Source organism: Drosophila subpulchrella, chromosome 3L (genome assembly GCF_014743375.2).
Source record: "Drosophila subpulchrella strain 33 F10 #4 breed RU33 chromosome 3L, RU_Dsub_v1.1 Primary Assembly, whole genome shotgun sequence".
In the NCBI taxonomy this organism is placed as follows: domain Eukaryota; kingdom Metazoa; phylum Arthropoda; class Insecta; order Diptera; family Drosophilidae; genus Drosophila; species Drosophila subpulchrella.
The window spans coordinates 17,679,070-17,702,692 of NC_050612.1; the positions used below are offsets into that span (position 1 = coordinate 17,679,070).

At 38.4% G+C, this 23,623-nt stretch overlaps 1 protein-coding gene across 1 annotated transcript; it reads right to left on the reverse strand.

The window, feature by feature from the left end:
- Positions 1-926: 926 nt before the first annotated feature.
- On the reverse strand, positions 927-19,156 carry LOC119554187 (cell death protein hid). Its single transcript, XM_037864982.1, has 4 exons — positions 18,285-19,156; positions 4,846-5,350; positions 3,649-3,967; positions 927-1,445 (listed from the first exon to the last, which is right to left on the reverse strand). The coding sequence occupies exons 1-4, from the start codon at positions 18,652-18,654 to the stop codon at positions 1,365-1,367; spliced, it is 1,275 nt and encodes a 424-aa protein (XP_037720910.1). The 5' UTR covers positions 18,655-19,156; the 3' UTR covers positions 927-1,364.
- Positions 19,157-23,623: the final 4,467 nt, after the last annotated feature.

The window sequence follows — 23,623 nt, forward strand, 5'->3', positions numbered from 1 at the left end:
ATTAATTTTTGTTTCTGTTTCTGTGTTTCACTTTCTGCTTTCTATAACATTTCTCATTGTAAAAAACGGTTGATGTATTTGTATTGTATAAATCCATGAGATCAATGCGATTTTTGGGAATTGTTTTTTCTTTCTTTTTGATTGATTTTCTCTTATTATTTTCGCTATGTTTGCTTTCATGTCACGGTATTCGATTAGCATTGAAACGCCCTGGAAATTCTAAGCAAATAGTGAAAATTGCCTATAAAATATGTTTTCCTCCCCATTTCTTTTTTAACTTTGGCTAGCTGTGGAGATCAACTTTCATTAATTTCCATTGTGAGAGATCATTTATGTGCATTCCAAAAAAGACTGTGTAAGAACGGGAAAACCATCTCTCTCCTGGCCAAGTTTCAAACGTTTTGCCATCAACTTCCTGGGCGTGGATCTTAAAACTACTATATTGTGAGACCAATTTGAATATGATGATGAACAAACAATGACAAAAAATTACAAATAAACATAAATCATAAGAAATTTAACTAAAATAACATGACATAAACCGTAGACACAAAACATCACAAAAATGGCGTAAAAACTATATACAAAATTAATTTAATGATTTTTCATTCATTTTTTTTGTTGCGTTTTTCTCTGCTTATGTTTTTTTGTTTTTGTTTTAACAATTAAAGCTAGGTGTGTGATTTTCTTGTGGACTTACATTTAAAAAATTCTACTAGTTAAACATATTTAAAATATACTTTTTGTTTTGCTTGCAATTCGGAATTACAAATGCGAAGACATTGAAATTGCAGTTTACTTTGTTCTACAATAGAAATAATTTTGTATGTTGCTTACGAAAATGCAAGTGTGGAATTGATTAAATGCGAATCAACGATTATCAAAAGTATCTCAAAAAGTGGCAGTTTTCTTTTGCGTATCTCCTGTTTTTTTTGTACTTTTCTTTTTTTGTAATTTGTAAATATCTCTCAAAAGTGTGTACAAAAATATGCATATGCAAAAAAATAAGTGTGATTTGAGTCTCTTGCCAGTCTAAGAGTTTTCATTACTTTGAGCAGTATTAATTGTTCACTTTGAGGAAAGTTCTGTTTCGTTTCGATTTAGAAATACAAATGCAGTTACCATAGACAGATAGAATATATTGTTCTTGTGTCCCGTCAACCTTCTTAATCTTATGTTGGCTGTGTGTGTATATAACAATCCGTTTACGAATTAATGACTTTCTGCTTGCGGCCTTGCAGTTCAATAAATTCGTTGAACTTATTTACGGTTTAGCTATAGCTATATCTATGTATAGATCGGCATATATCTTAAGTGCTAGCTGATTTAACTATAGATCATTCGATTACACGTCTCCCGCGGTTTCATCGCGCCGCAAAGAAGCCACAGCCCATGGCCAAAACGAAAACGGTCACAACAGTTGGCCAGGTGAAGCTCTGTGGTTTCTGGAAGGAGAAAAGAAAAGTGGGATATATTTATTAGTCACTCATTTCTCAGGTTTAGAGTAATACAAATGCAATTTATAACAAGCTGCTTAAAAACAACATTAATTCAATATTTGTAGCAATAGAAGTACCTCTCATCAGCCTCAACGCAAAAGAAATGGACTCATTTTAACCAATAGCTCCCCTGTGTGGCATAAAATATCTAAAACCACACACGTGACCGAAACCACCCCTCTGAAAACCAGCTAACCCCTCCCCTCAATCAGTTTGAACCGTAAATCAAGCGAAACTATTGACTCTCCAGCGGATGAACTTCGTGTGGCCTGACCCAAATGGGCGGTCAACTTTTGTCCGGTCACTGGTGTAATTATTTTTCTATATAACGCACTTGACTCGCCCCCCTCCCCATCCCAAACCCGCATCAATGGTTATATAATTTACACCATTTATTTGTCCAATAGTCCACGCTTCAATGGTTGCAGTGTGGCGCGTGTGAGTGATGAGGTGGTGGAACTACAACCACCAAAACATCCAACTGACCCCACATTTATTATGCAAATTCGCTTTTCTGCTATTTTTGTCCGAATTTTGGGATATATTTCGGTGGGACTTTGTGGCTTTGTCGCTGCGGTTAATGGTATGAAAGGCCATCGAACATGTGGCCATATTTTGATTTGATTTTTGGTGAGAGGAGAAATTATAACGAAGTAAACAGAACGAAAAAAAAATGATGTATAGGTATATTTTAAATCTATTATAAATGCGATATAAAAATCGTTATTCTATTTAAACTAAGAACAAACTCTGATTAATTTTACCCCTTTATAAGACTTTTCCCAACGTATTTACATCTGCATAAGTACGAGAATGTACGTACACTTTAGATTACGGAATTTCTCACGCTCTCATTTAGCAGCTGACAGAGTCTCGGATAAGGTCAGATCCCAGGGAGCTGAGTGGGCCGCCGTACAGCTTCCCGAACAGCCCGCAGCCTCCCCAAGGATGAGCCCCCACAAAGCGATGGGCGATAAGAGCAGCCAGTCCCAACATGAATTACAATAAAAACAAGTCAAAGTGAATTGGAATAATAAAATGTAGGACCGAATTGGAATGGAAAATGGTATCAGGTCTGAGTCGATGTGTGTGTCATGCGATTGCGATTGAATTTCTTCAAGTTTGCATTTCTTTCAATTGCGCAAGAAACTAAAACTAAAAAAGCGCGACGCGTAAAAAAGTAAGCTCAATGAGGGCCGTCACAAAGGCCCGACTTAAGGGGGATACATATATGGTATAGCGAGACGAGACGGGACGGGACAAGTGACATGAGCGACTCTTTCTTCTCCGCACTGCGCAATTAATTTTTATCACACATTTAGCATGTGCAAAAAGTGTTATACATGCCCAGGCCGCACTCTACTAAATACAGATACATTTGCGAGTGTATCTGCGACTCCTTTCGCCTTTGGCAATTTGTCATTCCTCGGCGCGTATTTTTAGCACTTTTCCTCTAGTTGAGCCTTTGAAAAATGTTTGCCACGTGCCACGGCTTTCGAGGCAAGAACTGGTAAAGCAGATGTGTAAAGCCCCGAGTTAATGAACTCCCTAACTTATCTCCTCTTGTTATTCTAATTGCTGGATAGTCGGGGGCAGCGAAAGTACTGCCAGTGAGTATGGTATAGAAGGGGCCTGTCAGTTTCAAATCCTCTCTAAATATACCAACTATGCAGATTCGATACGATTTCAAATTTTGAAAGTGTTAAAAAGGCATAAATAATCATTATTTCTGAGCTATACTTCTGATCAATACATATAAAACTTAAAAATAATGACTATTTTTGATATCTTGGTACATGGCTTATAATGATTACGATCCCGGAAAAATATATAATAACTTCACAGAGAAAATTATAACGTACTCATCTGAGTTGAAAATGTTCTTAAAAATAGATCGACATTTTAGAAGTTAAAAATGTTTAATTTTGCTCGAATCAAATTGAATTTACTTATCAAAAATTTGTTAAATAAACTCAATTAATCTCAATTAAATGAGAATTTCACCATTTCGTCCTAATATTGAGAACATTAATACCCAAATGTACTTCTGCTGTTTTTAAGAACGAATGTTCTCAAATCAAGAACAATGTACTTTAATATTTCTCTCTGTTATGTTAAAATATAATAGGCTTAGTTAATATTTCCTTACCTTCTTCTCGGCCTTCGCCTTTTGTCGCTCCCGCTCCACCTGTCGCTGCTGACTGATGTGGCCATTGGTTCCACCACTCTCCGCATGGGAGGATGCACTATGGTCACGGGGCTGGCTGTTGTTTTGGCAGACTGGGTTATTATCGCCGCCGCAGTGGCTATTGGAGCTCTTCTTCTTTCGGGGCGGAATGCGTCCATTGAACTCCTGCAGACGCTCCCGTCCGGCCGTAAAGTTGTCGTAGCGATCGAACTCGTCCCAACTGGTCTCATGATCGCTCTGGTACTCGCGCTCATCCTCGCCCGTCGAGGTCAATCGCTTGCTGTGGGAAGAGACGCAAAATGGGCACTATGAGTATCGCTGCACATATAGACGAATGACTTGGGAACTTGGGAACGTCATGAGCAATTATCAGTCGGTTCGGTTTGGTTTGGCACTGTATGCCACACTGTGTGTGCGCATAATCCAGCGACAACTTGGCGATTTCATTAATTAAAAACTTAGCGTTGAGTCATGGGAATTGGACTAGGGGTCGGGCGGAACGTAAGGTGCCCAGATTGCGTTAAATAATCTTGCTATTACGCATGGTGCTTAATTTTGAATCATTTGCAGGGCTTCTGTGTAGCTGTTTCTCTCAAGAAAGTGTCTAATCATCTCTAGTGTTTGTAATGAATACCTCCTATAATGATAGGCTAATAAGGTAAATATATTACCCAAAATTCATTGAGGCATGTATTTCGTGACTTGTGTATAAACCTTATTCTCATAACTATTTTTTAAACTGGTTCTTAATATTTTCGATTTATGACTTAGGATAGATAAGGTATTGGAATGATATTACTAAATAGGTACCTGGTTAGGGGAGCGGAATAAACTATGACCTAAGTTCCTAACGGATTTCAATGTGAACCTGACCCTTTTAATTTTTATTCACACTTTTTTATGATATTTTCTGTTTGCCTTACATCAGCCTTCCTATGCTTCGGAATTGGTGTATCTTTTACCCATATATCATTATAACACCAAGATATTTAAAATACATTCTAAGGTACCTTAAAAGGAAACCTCTCCTGGTCATCCTAAACATATTACGGTTCGGAACTTTTCCCCCACATTTTTGGGAGCTGATCGATCCGAAGCGGTATCTGAGTACCACCCAGGCACTGTATCTTTTGGCACCCTGCATCGCCGGCTACTCACCGTCTGGCCGCATCCGACTGGCTGCGCTGCAGGCGCATCTTGGGCGCCACTGGCGCCGACAGGGGCGTCGACGTCGACGAGAGGGGGCTGTGGATGTGGCCGTGCCAGCCGAAGGCCGCCGACGAGGTGGAGGTGCCCGCACTGGCCGTGTTCGGGGTGGGTGGCGGCGTGTAGGCGGCGTAGTAGGGACCGCCCATCCCGAAGGGGGCGGAGTGGTGCGGCATCATGTGCGCCGACTGCTGTGGGTAGCTGTGGCTGCAGTGCATCGCCGGCGCTGACTGCGGTGGCATTGGCTGCGGTGTCGATGGCGCCGGATACGGCGGATGTGGCTGCGGCTGCTGCTGCCGGAAGAAGTTGTACTCCTCGCCGGAGGAGAAGCTCACGCTGGTGCGGGGGGTGCGCGGGTGCGGATTCGGATTCGGGTGGCCGTGGGGGAAGAACACATCGCCGCCCGTGAAATTGCAAGAGGGGCTCGGCGGCGGCGGATACTGGAAGATTTGAGGGGCTGCAACGAAAGCGGGAGATTTTATAATTAATATACAGTCAGTATTGGATAAAAGTATTTAGATGTGTTGTCTGAATATATTATTTTCGTTATTTACTTATTAAGCATCTTAACAATATTTGTATATATTAAAATATATAGATAGACTCTTTAAAGTAATTAAAATTAGTTCGCCCTCTGGATGATGTACTGTGCACCTACTTATACCCGTAATAAAGATCACCCAACAATGGATGAGGTAAACAAAGGTGGCATTGGCCGGTTCTGGAGTGAAGTCGACTTGAGTCAGTGACAATGTAGGGAAGTGTCTAAGGTCGGGGTCTGTCGAACGCATTGTCTTGCCAACTGCCACTTAGCCGACTGACTGTAAAACCTGGCGTAATTATGGCAAGTCCTCTCCGATCATAAAACCGCCCATAAAACGATCTGATAGCCCCCACCAACTACAGGCTTCAGTGCACATTAAAGTGGAATATCTTCATATGCTGGTGCAGCAGGAAACCACAAAATGGTGCTTTTAAGATAAATGTGCAAATAAGATGTTATATGAAACTTTGCAGTTTCGGTCAACTTTATTTCAAGTCCCTTAATTAAGTAACATGGCGTGTTTACCAATAAAACTAGTCATTAAAGGTTTATAAATTAAACGAAAATCATTATTAAAATTATTATAACTTCCTAAATACACATTTTTATTCCCCTTTTGAAACATATCCATGAACAATGGCAAACAAAATTCCACTTATTCGCAGCGTTAAGTATCTTACAAGCCGCCTCAAGATACATTTGTATCTCAGTTGTTTACACGTCATTGCCGATTCTCATGCCCCTAAGTATTTCTTCTTTTTTTGTATCTTTGCCAAACATTGCCAAGAGCATCTACTTGAGTGGCCCAACTTGAAAAGTATCTGTATCTGCCAGTGGGATCTTCCAGCTTTAGCATCATTTATGCATGCATCGAGAAGCGTATTTGTATCTTCTGTTTGACTGCCAGTTGTATTTCAATTTTTCTCCTCCTCTTTTTTTCACTTGCAATTTCATGCAAATCGACAACAAAAGCGTTGATAGGTAAATGCGCTGCTAAGCTGGCCACTTGATATGCGCATAAATTGTGAGCTCCCCATTAGTTGGGTGTACATTTTCATCTGTATGATTTCTTAATGTTTATTTACTTAAAAAGCCATTGCCCAGCGAGACAAATGATTGATTGTAATGCAAAATTTATACAAATCGCCAGCAGCCGGCGGCAGAAGTACAAGTATCTTACGGATGCCGATTACCGGACAGCAAGAACGATAATTGACCGCAGGGAATGTCCGACCATCTAGCCAATACATCCATCCATCCGATCTGGCTGTCTGCCTGCCTCTTTGTCGGTGGTCAGTTTGCAGATATACAATAATGTCACTCACTGTCAACCTGCAGGCGACTAATTTGCAATTTGACCCAATAGCCTTGAACTCGAATCGAATCGAAACGAGCCCACAGCTGTTGCGTTTGCATTTGCAGTTGCAGTTGCAAGAGCGCAAAAAATCTGTATTTAATTGCTGGCCAGGCCAGGCCAAGCCAAGACAAGCCGATCCGAACCGAACCGAAGCGAAGCGAGTTAAGAGCCACTCCTTTTGCCGCAGCCTTAGCATCTGTATCTGTAAGATACTGCCAGGCATTTGAAACTAGTTTGCTATGCAGTTCGCTGGCTAGCAGCTGAGCAAAACTCACGTGCGCTCGCCGCGCGCCATCGCAGAGTCGCTTTTAACCTTGAAAATCTGCCAGCTTTAGCTTGAGCCTCAGATTCAGCTTCAGAAACGAAGCGAAGCCAACGGCAGGGATCATTACTGCCTGGCCAACTTATATAACTAGCCATGCCATGGCGAAGCTGGTGCACAGAGAACAAATGCCTCCAACATTGAAGGGATATTTTGTTTAGTAAGAGCCCAAAAAGTCCTCTTTTAATATCAAAAATAATTGTTTTGATATCTGAAATAACTTGTATCATACATATATTACTAGTTTAAATATAGTCCAATATAGTGTTCAAGATAAAGATCGTTACAATAGGGATATATTTTCAATCATCAATTCTGTACTCTTTCATATTTTACTGTTTACATTTCCATCCTATTTAATATATAGTGTATTCTTATGACTATGTTCTTGTCATACCAAATGTGTAAATTTAAATATTTAATGGATGCCATAGTAAAAATAGCTGTTTGAATAACTTGAATAACTTTTATCACCCACCTTCAACTTAGAATCGGAAAACAAGCCTTTTCCTTTGTGTACTGATTTCCTTTTTTTCTCATTTCTTATATGACATATGAGGTACTATTTAAAATTCCAAACCATGTAATAAATTTGTCAAGATAAAGATAAACACTTTTTGATCACTTCTCCCTGTGTACTGCCTTTATGATGAAATTGACGAGCTATAGCCAAAGCCAAAGCCCGATAAAAATGTTATTACTAATTGCAAATTGTGTGGAAAATTATTTACCAACTTATTTCGTTTGCCATCGCATTTACATATGAGATATATTTTCATTCGGTGCTGGCACAAACGGTAAAGCGTCAATATAAATTATCCAAGTGATCGTATATCGCATAAATTGCCGTGGGTTACTAAACTGTGATTTAATCAGAGATCGGAAAAATACGTAAGCAAACTATACATAGTGTTATTTAATCTTTGATTAAGTGAGAATGTTTTAAATTCTATGCTTAAACGGTGATTTTGTTTAACAATGTTATCGGTTTATTATCTGAAATCTTAGAACATTCACAAATAAGAAAATGCTAAAATCTGTTATTAAGTAATTTTATCTGATTTTTTGTGTTCTATTCTGTGGGGCAAACAAACTACTTGGTTTAACTTAATTAAATTAAGGCCTAATAATGCCAATTATGTTTTATATTTTGTGTTATCTAACTCACACTTTAATTAGGTGTTAATCAATAGTCAGTGATCTTTTCTTATTGTGTTATAAATTCGTTTAGGATTTATCGCGAACAGATTAGTGTTAACTAGTCTCTTAAACATCATCTATTAAAGGAAAATGTACTTTCTTTTCAAAAGTTTTTCATTAAGGCATTAATATTTATTTAAGCTTTGATTCATTTTTGATCCATTTTTGAAATTCAAGAATTTTAAAAATCTTTTTCCCTGGCCATCTCTATAAGGTAGTTGGGTCCGATCATTCACGGCACCTCAACCATTTTTATGATCGCAGCTCAATGCGGGCGATGCAGTGTTGGTGACGAAACGTGACCAATTGCTGGGAGTATTGTTTTTTATTTGAACTGCTGTGCTCGCTTGTGTTTCTACAGGGGACAATATGTGCAAAATGTTTAATTGAATTACGAGTACCAGTCGCATCTGGACAGAACAACGGGGACTGAAAAAAATGCAATTATGTGTATAATTCACTTTAATTCTCCATCGGTTCTAGGCGATGTTGCAACCATTTCTAAGGCCGATGGGCAGCAGCTGACAAACATCAATCAGGCAAAAGTTTAACTAAGCAGAACGCCTCAGAAAAAGCTCAAGAACAGCTCGGAGGCAGCGGAAAAACGTGAAAAATGCCTCGCTTTAGTTGCCACACAAAAGAACAAATCGTCGTCGGCAACGTTGAAATGCATTTTTAGTTGTGCCTTTGCAGTTGATTGCATTTGCAGTTGCAGTTGCAGTTTGCTCGCCTACCCGCAGCATATGTTGCTCATTATAACCTTGAAGTGCTGGCTAAATGCAAAAAGAAAAAAAAAGTACACATAAAAATATACTAGAGTCACCGCACCGCACGGGCGAGTATGAATAAATACGAGTGCGGGTTCGAGTACTCGTATCTCTGGCAGCCCAACTCGAACAATTGCGTCGCACTTCGGAATCGGCGGCTAAACGAGTTTGCAAAGTGCGAGTTCCATAAGTTGGTCAGTGGAACGGAATGGGAAATGCCATATGGATTGGCCAGATATCGGGGAAGGAAGCTATAGCCGAGCTGAGATATAGGAAGGAAGTTGTGGCTGGCAACGAGATGAGATCACAAAGAGTTCTTAAATTTTATTTACCGACTTTTAAGCTTATACTGTAGAAAAATTCACATACTCATTATGTATATTATATTTATATTTTACAATAATCTTTCAAGTAGTATACAAATAATAATATCAAAATACATTTTTATTGTAATTAAATAAATATTCATTGTAGTTATTGTAATTATTGTAACTTAAAAAAACTTTACAGGAAATGTAACAAGCTTATTCCAGTTTAAACTGGTGCAAAAATCGTTAAGAAAGGAAATTATATCTTCGATCAGCCAACTTTGAAGCACAATTTGGATAATAAACCCAAACAATCTAATGTTTCATTTCTGCCATCAAAACTCCAAGCCGTCGAATCTTTCAGCAAACTGCAATCTCTTATCCCAAAATCTCGAGACCCTCAAAGCAAGCGGCAACTTCACTTGACATTGACATTTATTGATGAATATTTAATTTAAAATTAAAAAAAAAAATAAACAGAATCGGAACAAGCTCAAGATGACAGAACAAAGGAACACTCCACACTGAACTCCATCTTGAACTCAAGCAAAGCTCAGGATTACAACATGAAACACACGTCGGAACTTGGCCAAAAAAGTGTAAAAACTCATTTTACAGTTAACACAAAACGCCCACACACGAAGAGGAAGCACAATGAGCTATGGCAACAACCAAAAACAGTAAATAAAAATCCCACAAAAATTACATTTGAAGCCGTTCATTTAAGGCGATTTGTCGTCTGTCACGATGCGAGATTACTAATTTGGTTGGTCAACTCGCATTTCAGTTCGTCAGATCGTCTGTCACCTCGATTTAATTAGGCAACAGCTGCCGATGTTTCCCCACAGATGAACGGTAAAAACCGCTCATGGCCAAGGCAAGTGACTAATTAATGGCTCTTCAGGAAATTGGTAGAGAATTCGGGAAACAATGATCAAGATACTCTGTGTTCTGGCTTCTCTATATATGACAAAAGATTATTCTCTGAATGCCTTTTTGGGGCCTGCACAATTCGATCAAGTTTTTGTCTCGAACTGCATGTCAATCAGGTGTCGATCTATGTTCAAATCTACAATCTACAGATCAGATATCCCGCTGTTAATTACCAATTTTGGTAAGCCGCTAATTAGCCATTTTTGGAATGCGAGACTTTCGGAACAAAATATAAATACCCATAAGGAGCGGTAAAAAATGTGCGGAAGCTAATGACAAAGTTGGGAAAGTCACATGATTCATGTGAAAAGAAGGAGAAAGTTCTGCTGAGATGCTTAAAGAATGATTCCTTGATCCACAACAATTTAATGAAATTGCGTAATGCCTCAAAAACAAAGAGAAAGTTTCTTTGTTGATGATTTGGCAAACCCAGATTGAATCAAATTCACGCATTAATTTTGTGGGAATCCAAGAAAACAAATGAATGCTATCTACTGCACTGGTGCGTCAGCAAAAATTCCTGATAATTAAGCCTAAGGTCAAGTGTATAGAGAAGATAAATCCCATATCGTCGGCAATTCTAATTCGAAACTTTGATGATCCAAAGCATATAAATTTTATTAATCTTTACGAGGCAAGGCTAACTTAAAACGGGGCCAGCAAACACGCAAACAATAACTGCAAAATTAAAGCTAGTATGCAGGAATTCAATTAAATATCTCAGGAATTAAATGCCGTTGGAAAACGGCTTTAACGAATGAGGAAACCCTTTGAGGGACAGCTGAATAGAATTCCGAAACTCTCCCACCCGCTTGGCATTTTCATTCTTTGCCAATTTCCATGAGAGCATTTTCTGGAAATAGCTCAAACGCTTATCACGACAGAACAGCTAAAACCAGGGGGCTATAGAATGTGCAAGCTGCTCAATATTTTATCAGCGACAGACAAATGCAATTTTTCAATTTCCCCTCTTCACTCCGCACAACAAAAGCAGAACAGCTTAAAAGGCCATAAAAAGCCAAAGGAAAATCAGGCATAAGACGACGTTCCCAAGGAACTTATACGATGCACATCGATTGACAGGAAACTGAGCGAAACACAAGTCTTTGGTCTTGGCAGTTGTTTGCATATTTTCCGGCGATCTAAAGGATTTTCCCGAGGAGTGGAAAAGCGGTTAGCATGTGTTCTGTGTGCCGGAGGAACGTAAAACAGTAAAATATAACTGGCTGAATCAGCTTGAAGTAAGATGAAAGAAATTTAAAAAATTCCTAAGATATATGTGTGGTAGTAAAATATAACTGCTAAGCTAAACATTTTTATAGACCATAGTTACCACTCTGTAAAACCCAAAACTCATTAAGTTCTTAACTGTAATTCAAAACGTTTCTGCGTTTTTTTAATAATACCCTTTTAAGCTAAATTTTCCAAACTTCCGCACTAAAACTATGCTCATAAATTTTGCCATCGCCATATAACCGAATTTTATCACTTTGCAACGAGCAAAAAGCATTTAGCAGTTGATTAAACCGAATCTCCTCCCCACAACACGCCGCAATTAACAACGTAAATGCGAAAATTACAATTAAACAATAAATAAAACTGTACGCCAGCATTCGATCAGATGCAACGCAATTAAAATAATTAAAAAAGAGAGGAAAAAAACGAAACAAAACTGCAGCCGCAAAACGGCAAACTGCACGTCTTAACAGCCGAGGCAAAAAAGTTATTAATAAATGAATGGGAATTGCATATGCGACTGGGCCAGACTGGCTGTCTTCGCTGCGTCATCCAATCCAATCCCCAACAACCACTCGGAGGTGGCGTGCCCGAAGGGTTATCTATACTCGATCCACCGATGCACCCCGCCAACCCACTGAATTTTCAGAACCTCTGAATCCACCGATCCACCGAAACACCCACCCACCGACTGCCTTTGGCGTACTCAATTACATGAGCTTATTTGTTGATTTAATTGTCGTTTGGCACTTTGTTTGCACATTTAGTAAGCGCATTCGATTTGTTTACTAAAGAAGTTGATATGGATATCGGTACTCGAGAAGCGATAGAATAGCAGGGGCTCTGAAGTAGATTTCGGTCTATACTTGTTACACAACAAAAATTTATATGGGTAAAGTTGACCAATACGGATAGTTAGATAACTATAAAAAAAGGTTAGCAACAGTTAAAAATTGGGATAGTAGTGTCTTTTGTTGCTGCTTTGGTAATTGGTAATTTGGTAAAGTAAAACAACCATAAAATAGTATAATACAATAATACGTAAAACCAAATTATATGGGTAAAATTGACCAATACGGATAGTTAAGTTACTATAAAAAAGTTTATTATTTAATAAAGTAGTAAAACAATCATAAAATAGTATGTTGTGTGTATTTTGTTGTTGTTAGAGTAACTATTTCATTGGTAAAATAGGCAATTCGATGGGTTTGGCCCATTTAACTATTATATTGGGCAATTTCACCAGTTTTTCTAAATGTAGAATAACCGAAAAGGGGAAATATGGGTTCAGAATGGTTTTTATTACAGGTCAATATTACAAATTTAGCCATAAACGTTATTTAATATGTACCTAATGTTTTCCCCAATTCAAGCCCTTAAAACCTATCCCTCCCTCATTAAAACTTCCTCACAGAGCCGCGAAAACATTTCCCCTTTGGGAATCGGAGAACACCTTCAGCAGGAATGTTCCTTTGAGAGCTCATCGCGGGGAAAATTTGAAAGTTAACTGGTGTCTGGAGCGTTCGCCAGCTTGCCAATTATAACAAGTAGCCAGGTATGCTGTCTGCCGTCTGTTTTTTTGTGCCGAGGAGTATATCCTGTTCTTAGTTTTCCGCCTTTTGATACATATCCTTTTCCACTTCTGCCTTGAGCGTGTCGCACAAGTTCCATTGTCCCGAGTTGCTGAAAAGGAGTCGAGTTGTCAGCGAAGAAGGGGCTTCGCCAGGCTTGTCTAGGCTCAATTTCATAACAAAAACTTGAGCACGTTCTATCCTTAACCCCCCGTTGCCCCCTAACTTAACCCAAACGCCTCAGTGCAAACAATTTAGCACGGCCTCAGCGGAGACTTAATCAAAAGCCAACTTAGGGATCCTGGCAGACTGTCGTCTGAGCCCGATTCAACCGAGTCCCGACGCTTATAGTGCCTCAAAAGTGTCAAGTTTATACCAGCAGGTAATACTTTTTTTCTTATTAGGCAAAGTGCCTGGCGGCCATTTAAACTTGAAAAATGTGTAAAGTTCATTGCGCTGAATGGTGTGAAATGTAAACAAACTGGAGATGGTATTTCTATTCCTTGAATAGTTTGAAAGCCCCGAGGTAAGTACGAAAACCTAAGCTTAAATTAAAAACCAGGTAAGGCAAGAAATTGTGTAACGGAGAACAAAAAATTGAAGAGCAACTCTGCTTGGTTTCAGTATTTTCTCTTCTCAAATTTTTAAGTACAAATGTTCTTGATATCAAGCGTATGTGAACTCATTTTCTTGCAAGTTTCCTCAGATGAAAATGCGTTTCGCAGCTGGTTCCATAAGTTTTCTGTTCACCAACTACTTTCAACTTTTATGAGCAAATAATATTCGAGTTAGGATTTCCGATTCGATTTGTCGCAGCTGCTTCGGGCAGATCATCAAAAAATTTATGAAGGCAGTAAACCCATAAAAAACTATGCTGTAAGAGAAAGGAAACCTTAAAAAGCTATTGTCTTAAATGAAATGAAACAATTACAAATGACGCAGCTCAATAAAAACACAATTTACATGGCTAAAATAAAGAATGCGAAACAAAAACAGAGGGAAACAGAAATTCACGGTCAATGTAAAGGCAAAGCCGTAATAACCACGAAAAATGCAAAAAAGCAGACAAAGAGAGAAGCTGAAAAAAAAGCCAAGTAAAAAACATAAAAAAGTCTGGTATGTATAAATCAGCCTGGCAACAGGCCAAACAAATCGAGATGCAAATGACGATGATGAAAGCGGAGGAAAATCCTCCTAACCTAACCTCCTGCTCCACCCATTTTCCCGCCCCCTTTGGGTAGGCTGTACAAAATAAAAAAAAAAGAGTTCAAAACTTGCGGTTAATCGGAGCCCTGGTGCTCCCTCTCGTTCTGCCGGCATATCGCCCTCTCTCTCTCTCCATCTCTCTCTCCCTCTCTCTGCGCAGCAGTCAGCTGTGTTTTGTTGCCAGGCAGGATGCGGCAGGGTCGCCATTTTTGCCGCCATTATGCCGCCTCTTTACCGTTAGCTTCGTTAGCTGCGGCAACGGCATCCCACGAAGTTGCCGAGCAAAACAAAATGGTTGAAAATGTCAAGTGCGGCAGCGACGCCGGCAGCGAAAAACAACGCCTAGCAGCAAAACAGCTGTTGGCAACAGCAAAAAATAAAGCCAAGCCAAGCGAATGATGCGAATTTGCATGCCAAAACGAAGCAGCCAAGAAGTGGGGTTAGGTGAGGCGGAGGCGGAGGCTGTGATGGGAAGTATCTATTCGTATTCGGTACTATGAGATACCTTGCCCAAAGTAGGTACTTGGTACGAACATATAAAGATAATATATTCCAAAAACAAAACTGTAATATATAATTATAATTATCGTTCATTAGTAGTGGTGTACCTTTGATTAAAAGTAATTAACATATTTAATATAATAATCAGGTTTACTGGTACTGCCACACTACATTGTAAGTACAACTAGTTTTACCGAGATTTTTTCCAACTGTACCATTTACCCAAACAAGCTCTATTAAAAGGGGGATACTGTGTGGACCAAGTACCTTTTCTCATCACTGATTAGGAACCACTGCTGTCATTGCACCTTTTGTTGGGCGCCACTTAGCATGGGTTATGGGGTGGCTCTTTGGATGCTGGATGCTTAATCCTCTCCCAAAACAAAAGGCTCCCTCCTGCGTTTTTTGTTTTTGGTAGGGAAAAGCTCTGTTGGTATTTAGGAATTTTTGTCGGGGTTGTTTGCGCCTCGCATTTTTAGGCTTTTAGGGTTGATAGCTGGCTGATGACTAAGCGCATTTCAGGGCTAAAAGTGTTCTGTGTGCTTCTGGCTTACATATAAAGGGCGGACTGGGGGGAACCAGGAAAAGGGTGCTCGCATCTTGGTTAACTACAGTTTATCCCGTTCTCGTTTCAAGTACTTTAAGCATTGTTAACTAGTTTCGGGACGTGTCACTATTAGATAAATTATCCACTCGAGTGGCTAACTGAAGTAGATGATCGGTAAGTGTGGATAAAGGGGGCTTAAAGATTCGTGGGTAAAATGTGATAGGGGAAGTGTTAAATGAAGGAGAAATGATAATATTCTATGCTTTGCATGCGAAATTGCTCAACTTCGGCAACGTTTTCATAATAATAATTATAAAAAATGGGTTTAAAGACGTAATGGTTGAAACGCCCAAAAGTGACTCACGCCGAAACCAAGAAGGGAACTCTCTTTTCTTTTTTTTGGCTTGACCAACTGTTGCTGACAGTCGCGAAAAAGGTAACAAACGAAATAAAACGGCCAACATAATAAAACAACAATTTGGCTGTTTGGTGGGGCCCGACCGCAGCTGGCAATCATCGACAGCGACAAAATCTATTATGCAAAGCCAACACAAAATTAAGGAACGCGAATGAAAAACCGCAAAGCAAACATGAAAAGCGCGCAAAAAAAGAGAAAAAAGTGGGGGAAAAACAATAAAAAACTGACCGCACTCAATGTGGCCGAGCACAAAAGCTACTTAAACAACCGTTAAGTCAAACACTTTGCAAATGGCCCACACCCTCAACCCCCGTTCGGACCCCTCGGAAAATCGGAAAACTAGTTGCCTAAGGTCAAATGGCGTTTAATAATTTGGGTTAGCCGAGCGAACTGTAACAGATACGGGCGCACTGCGATCGAGATACAGATACGTATCTCGCAGATACCCAGATACATGGCCACACACTCCAGCGACTCAAAAGTAAGACATTCGACTCGAGTTTGGCGCGTGCCAATTAAACGTGCTTAGCTCTTTGCTCCCAGCTCTGTTTTGCCGCTTTTGGTTTCTGATCCCCTGCTTTTGGCCAGGTCTTTATTTTCCCGCTCTTGGCTGGTCCAGCAGCACACGCCCAATTTTTAGCCAAGAAATACGGGCCATATCGCATGACAGCCGACTTGGCAGTTGGCTTGCATCTGTCTCGCTTTTTTTTCGATTGCCGCTTACCACACTAACAGATTTTAGTCGGGATTGGCGGGAGATTTATGAGCCTAGTTTAGGGGATTATACCAAAGGGGGCTTTTAAAACGATCTTAATGTGATTGATGTAAGCTTTGGTAACTATACTACTTTTATTACCTAATTTTCGAGTGAAGATTAGATAATATATATTATTTCTAGGCTTATGTCGCTTGTAAATAGTTTTTAAGTTCCCATCTTTATATTTATTTATTTTTACCAAGTTCAACTAAAACTGTTTACAAATTCATTGTAACTGGATCCCTTTACTCCAGTAATCCAACATGTTTGTGTTTTTGCATTTTTGTGACTTCCAGTTTATTTGGTCAGCTCCCTCCCCCAATCGAAACTTCTCAATTACTTCTCAATTTTCCCCTTTTTGAACTTGTTCGATTAATTTTTATTGAATTACCGTTTTGGGTTGCGGCTTCCTTTCGAGTGTGGCCGAGTAATTTAATGCAAATTTCGTGTAGCCTTCCGCTCTCCCTTTTTTTTTTTTTTGCTGATAAGCTGACAAAGTGCTGACCTGACCATACACAAAAATTAAAAAAAAAAAAAAAAACCGGGAAAAGAAAACAAAAACAACCTGGAGGCAGTTGACGCAGTTGCTCGAATCGCTGGATGAGTCAACAACCTTGAAAAGTGAAACTTGCACAGGGGCAACTGAAGCAGTTAACAAATAAAGTCACAACAACAACTTGGCTAATTGCTGACCCATTTAAAAATGAGAAAAACTTTCTTGCCTGTTCAGGTATTTCCTTGTGTTTCAGTAGTAGGTAAATTTAAGGATCTCGTAATAAAGAAATGTTTCATTTTTATGCTACACAAAATTCTATAAAGAAATTAAGAGCTTGTTGAAGGAAAAATTGTGTAATAATTAAAGTTTAAGATCACTTTAAAAAAAAAACCAAGCATATTATAAGGATATTTAAAGATTTGGAACTAATTTATGCGTAATATTTCGGAGACTGAAACATTTTGCTTAACGGTTTTAGATTTCTTTTCGAAATATCTTTTGTTATGTCAAAGATGTACTTCTCTGTTAAATTACCATTTACAATTTTTATGTTCCTACATTATATTTTGAAAGCCATTTTAAGTGAAGTTTCCTATCTCGACTCTTCGTTTAGTGGATAAATCTATTTAATCTTTAGTTAAGAACTACTTATCATTTCCATATTATCAGTAATTTCTGGAATCTTAAAAGTTTTTAGTGTTTTAAAACGAAGCTGGAAATAGTAAGTATCGAAAAATCAGCTTGAGAAAATCGGTATTCCCCTTATTATTTGCAATCGTTTTTTCTTACATTTATGCATTATACTTCCACGAGTTGTGGTGGCTTTGAGTAACAAACTTAAAAATATATTAAAAATTCCGAAGTCACCTATCATATCATATTTTGTTAACAGTAGAACATCACGTTTCTATTGAAAGATATATAGGTTTAGTATATTTCCAAACCGCAAACTCAAGTTCTGAGTTCAATAAACTGATTATATCTATATCTATAATGACGTACTGTTCTGCTTGGCTTTGGTAAACGATAAGATTTATGACATAGAATGATTCTAGGGATATCTTTAGCTATGTTAGAAATCCCTACTTATGTAACTTAAATGTTTTACGATCTGACATTTTAAGGATCCCTAAGATAAATGGATGGTGTTATATCTTAACCTTCCAATTAAAGTTCAAGAATAAGAGTGGAGAGTTCGGGTACTCTCCGAGGATCTTCATAGACTTACCGCTCTGCTGGCTCTGGTAGATCCTGACCCACTCGTAGAGGGCGTAGAGCACCTGGTCGGTGGGCAGTGGCGACTGCATCGGCGTCTGCGTGGCCGACGAGGTGGTGGTGTTCGGCGACTGCGAGGCGGCGCTGCTGGCCCCGTCCGAGGACGAGGATGCGGAGGACGAGGAGGCGGAGGACGAGGACGAGGACGAGGCCGAGGAGGCGGAGGACACGCCCGAGGAGGAGGTGGTGGAGGAGGCGCTGGAGGGGATTGGGTGCGGGTGCGGGTGTGGGTGGTTGTGGGGGGAGGAGTTGCCCGAGGCTCCCGATGAACTCGAGGCTACGTCATCGGCGCCGCCCTCGGGCAAATAAAAGGGCACGGCCATTGTGTGTGTGTGTGTGTGTGCGCGCTGACTTCCTTTTTGTCCTTATCCGCTTCCTTCCTTCCTGCTCTTTGTTTGCACTTCGCTCTTCTTCTGATTGTTCTTCGCTGGTTTGTTTTTCTTTTCTCCTTCGTTCAACTTTCAGTTAGAGTTCACTTTAATTGATTTTGTATTTCTTGTGCAAGATTTTGAATATCAAAAACTTTTGCATCTTTTCGTGCAGTTTTTAGTTATGATTTGTTTTTGGTTTTCTTGATTTGTCAAGCAACACTCAAGTCAAGTTTTCGGTCGATTGGTTAGTTTTTCGGATTCTTTTGCATTTTTCATCAGGCTTTTTCGTGTTCAGAACTGATTTAAAAACACAAACAACTTTCGTCACGATGGTTCTGGTTTTGATTTATTTTTTTTTTTTTTTTGTTACTTTGCTGTTGTTGTCAATTGGGGAAGAGCACTTAAAACGTGTCGCAGACTCAAAGAAAGAGGGCAGAAAACACGTCTTACTGGCTCCGCGGCTAAAAAAGAACTGTTCGCACTGGAGCCTCAAACTACGGCGACGGCGAGTCGGCTGCGACGTCGGCAGCGAGGCGGCGTAGGCGCAGCGAGCATAGGCCGCAGCCAGTGCATTCGCAGTCTCTCTCGCTCTCGCACGCTCCCGCTCCTGCACATGCACATGCATGCAGGTAGTTGTGGGCGGGCGCGGGGGCTGGGGGAGGTGAGAGAAAAAAATTATAAAAAACTCGCTCTTTGTGTACCCTTTACTGGCTGAGTGACAGGGTGTATTCGAATTTGTGATAAACATACCTAACGCTTTAAAAAAGCCTTTTTAAACAAACTTAGCCTTATGCTCAAAGGTTACTTTATTAAAGAAAATTTTTTAAATATATTAAAAATTATTAACAAACATTTGTTTTATGTTTTAGAATATTTTTGCAGGTTAAAAGAATTTGCACAACATGTTTAAACCTTATTATGAAGGAAACTATTTTAATGATAGGCCCGGTTTTTTAAGTAAACAATAATAAATAAAGCTACTAGAATATACTAAATATTACATTTTTTCATTGAACAAAACTCCTGTTATGAAAAGTAAGATACAAAAATTGATCCTCGAAAATGCGATTAAAGGGTATGCCAAAGTCGGTGCCTTAAGGCGAACGTTCTTTCTCGTTTCAACTGAGAGTGAGTGGGCAGGCAGGCTGTGTACGTATGTGTGTGTGTGGGTACACAAAGATCTTGTTGAGCAGGTAAATGCAGAAGAAGAAGAGCCAGCAGAAGGAGCGAAGAGGAGGCAGCGACGCCGACTGCTCTGCCCAGCGAACGTTAAAGCAAAACAAAAACTGCAATTGTACAATGCTCTCCGCTTGTGGTTGTTGTTATTGCACTTTGCTCTTGCCTTTTGATTTTGATTTTTTATTTGTTTAAAAAAAGAGAGCGGAGGAGCGCGAGCGAGCGTTTTTAAGAGGCTTCACAACTCAGTAGAAAGAGTATGAGTGGCTGGGAGTAGATTCTATGAGCGGGTTAAAAAAGCAGCATAAAAAGTAGTGAAATGGTAGTAGAAAAGAGGAGTAACTTTGTGTAAAACGGCAACAGCTCATTTTTTTATTTTTTTTTTTAATTAAAATAAAACTAAGAAAAAGTGATAGTTAAAATGTAAAATGCTTTGTTTCTTAAAAAATAAAAACTTTATTTCTTACCCAGAAAGTGACTCCTAAATTTTTATTAGACTTTTGTAGTTAAACTTTGATATGTGGATTTTTGATAAAACTATTTTTAAAATGTAAACAAGTAGGTGTACAAAATAAGTGAAAAAATCATTGTATAACTTGTGAAAGAAATTTGGTACAAATTTAATAAAATAAAATTTAAACAGGTTTTTTAGAGAAATTATTAATCCAAAAACAAGAACTCGAAATATGAAAAACTGCCAGTCAATATTTTCCATTTTGATATTGGTTATTTTTATCAATTTCACCATATTTTAAAAAATTCACTGTGCAACATGAAAACCAGTTTATTTTACTCCTCTCTTCTTCTATTCCTGACCCCCTCCCACCCACACTTCAAATAAACAGGCTTTTTTCTCACTCTTTCTCTCTTTAGCTCCTTCTTTGTCTTCCACAACTTTGCGCGCGAAAATGCTTCAAAAATATTACGAAATACGCGTAAAACACTTTTATGCACTTAATTCAAATATGATGGCACATTTAATTGTCAAAACCGCAATTGATTTTGATCTAATGTTAATAATTCAGGATTACGACAAAAATATATTTTTCGTTTTAATCTTTACACAAATTAAAGCGATTTTCGGGTTTAAAACTTAAGAAAATATTCATATATTTTTGATATTAAAATGATTTTGAATATGAATATTTCAAATATTTTTAAAATATGTTTATTTATGATCTTTTGACTAATATTTAAGTTACACCTCAATTTGACAAGCTTCCATGTATTTTCCGTAACTAAAACTCTGTAGCTAAACAAATTTATATTAAACCCTGAGTTAAACTCCAAAGCAAGGTCAATTGAGGTCAAAAACATGCCGATAAAGCTGGAAATGATAAGCTAACGACTCAAGATACATTACGCAAGGATTTCCGCAGATGATGAAATTCAAGAATACACATGCACAAAACAACATAAAAACATGAACATGAGCGAGCATGCAACAAGCGAAGAAGTCCAAAGCAAAGAGAACGAGCGGAGGAGGAGGAGAGGCAAACAGGGATTAATCAGAAAAAGGGGCTCGATTTTTGCGATTTATTCTTTGTCTTTCCTCGGCTTGCTTATGTTTTTTAGACAGGCTTTTTTTTTATTATTTTTATATCTTTTTCGTTTGCAACTCCAATTACTCGAGCCAGTGCAAAATAAATAAAAAATATTTGGATACGAAACTGATTAAGCGTAATATGAGTGCTATGTGTCGTCGAAGTGGCTGTCAGAGTCCGTAAAAAGAAAAACAAACAAATATTATGGGGGGTGGGGGTGTTTTTCATTTTTCACAAATGTGCAGGCCATCTGAAAAATGAGATAAGAGTGCTCCGAATGGAGGTGGTGAAATCAACTGAAAGACGTGTTATAATTTGGCTAATACGCAGTTTTATAGAATATCTCGTAACCACTGTACACACAAAACAATCTATGATATAAAGTTTACCAATATAATAGTTAAAAGGTCGAAATGCCAATTTGACCTACGAAATAATTACTCTACCGATTACAAAATACACACAACTTGCAATTATGTATATGGTAGCTTTGCTATTAATTAGTAACCAAAGCCAAATTATATAAAATTTCTACAGTTGTTAGCCTTTTTAGTTAATTAATAATCAAAGCCTTGTTAGCCTATTTTTATCGTCATTGGACATTAAGCCATACAATTTTTTTTTTTGTTTTAACAACATTTAAATCAATTTAACATTTAAGTACATAAGTAATTAAAATCATTTTAGTATGTAAATTTAAAAAAAGGTTTTACAGATTATAGCAAATTATATAATATTTAGGAAATAGGAATTACAGTTAGTAATTTAAGAATTAGAATGATTTTAAAATAAATGCATTTAAAGATTTTATGTCTTTCAGCCAAAGGACCAAAGATGTAATTTACAAAACAAAAATTACAAAACAGATAGTTTGTGACTTTAAATTTAAATATGGTTTTCCAAATTGATCTGTTATTTTTTTTTATATCGGTAAACGCAACAAGACATAAAAATGTATAATGAAATTGAAAATCAACCAAAGAACTTAGTTTTAGAATCGTAAGCAAAGTATTAGATAGATATAGATAGCACATATGGGTAAATTATCAGACTGCGAACACTTAAAAAATCTCCAGTCCTATCAAAACTGAAGTCCCACAAATCAACTCACCACGCGATACAGGCAAAACAAATGGAGTATGGAGGAATAAAAATTAAAAGACTTCCCTGTTTGACATTTCTGGGTCAGCGACCCAAACAAGCTCCACTCTGCCATCCCCCTCGCTCGCTCCACCCCCCTCTCTTTCGCCCCGCCATGCAACCCTCTTAACTGGGGCCCAGCCCATTTTGCTGTTGCTTTTTTTATTATTATTGAATATGATTATGTGGCACGCTGCAAAAGCGAGCGTAAATTATTTATTACACAATTTCTGCAGCCCAACAACAATGAAAACAAATAAATTTCTGCATTCAACTTGAGTTCACTATTATTTCTGGCGGGCTACGCAAAAAGTTGTGACGAAAACGAAAACGCTGCCGTTCGCTCCAATAAGAATAAATAATAATTCATATTTGCAATAAGTAGCGGCGGCCGGCTGCAAGAACAACAAAAACAATGGCAACAATGGCAGTAATAACAATAACAACGGGAGCAATCAATTAGGAGGAGGCTAAACAACAGTAAATTGTGCGCCTGCGCAGCGGCCCCAGAAGAGCGGGACGGCAGGAAGCGGGAGCGAGACGGGCGATGGCGGAGCGGTAGACTGTTCTACGCAAATTACCGTTAAATTAAGAGCTCGCGATCGTCACTTAAGCGGGAAAGTTAACGCACAGACAGAGACAGGGCGATTTAAGGGGGGAGAGGGAAAGCATGACGAAGTTAATCAAAAATATTATAAGTATTAGGATAATAATTATTTTGGGAACTCTTTGTTCAAAACAAATTAAAGTCCCTTTATAGCATAGGAATCTAACTAACTTGAATTTGTATAAAGGAATCTAGAATTATTAAAATACATATTTCTTAATGCAATGGAAAATCCTTCCTAATAAGAAAGATTTGATTTTGCGAAGCGAACCACTTTAAAATAAAGCTCGTTTCGGAGTTTATCTTTTAAATAATAGTGCAGCTTAACTATTACTAGAGTTCGTATAAGAATTTTGTTAGATCTTTATATTTCTCGTAAAGTCTAAAGTTTAAAACTAGCGAAAATAGTCACTCATTACTTAAAATTCATTTAAAATTTGGTAATCGTCTTAAT

What these genes read in the sequence shown, in the direction of transcription:
- LOC119554187 (XM_037864982.1), bottom strand. Translation starts at nt 18,654, where the DNA reads ATGGCCGTGCCCTTTTATTTGCCCGAGGGCGGCGCCGATGACGTAGCC. An exon ending in CTACCAGAGCCAGCAGAGCG is followed by an intron (nt 5,351 to 18,284) that starts GTAAGTCTATGA and finishes CTTTCGTTGCAG; the next exon opens with CCCCTCAAATCTTCCAGTAT. An exon ending in AGGCGAAGGCCGAGAAGAAG is followed by an intron (nt 1,446 to 3,648) that starts GTAAGGAAATAT and finishes TTCTCCTTCCAG; the next exon opens with AAACCACAGAGCTTCACCTG.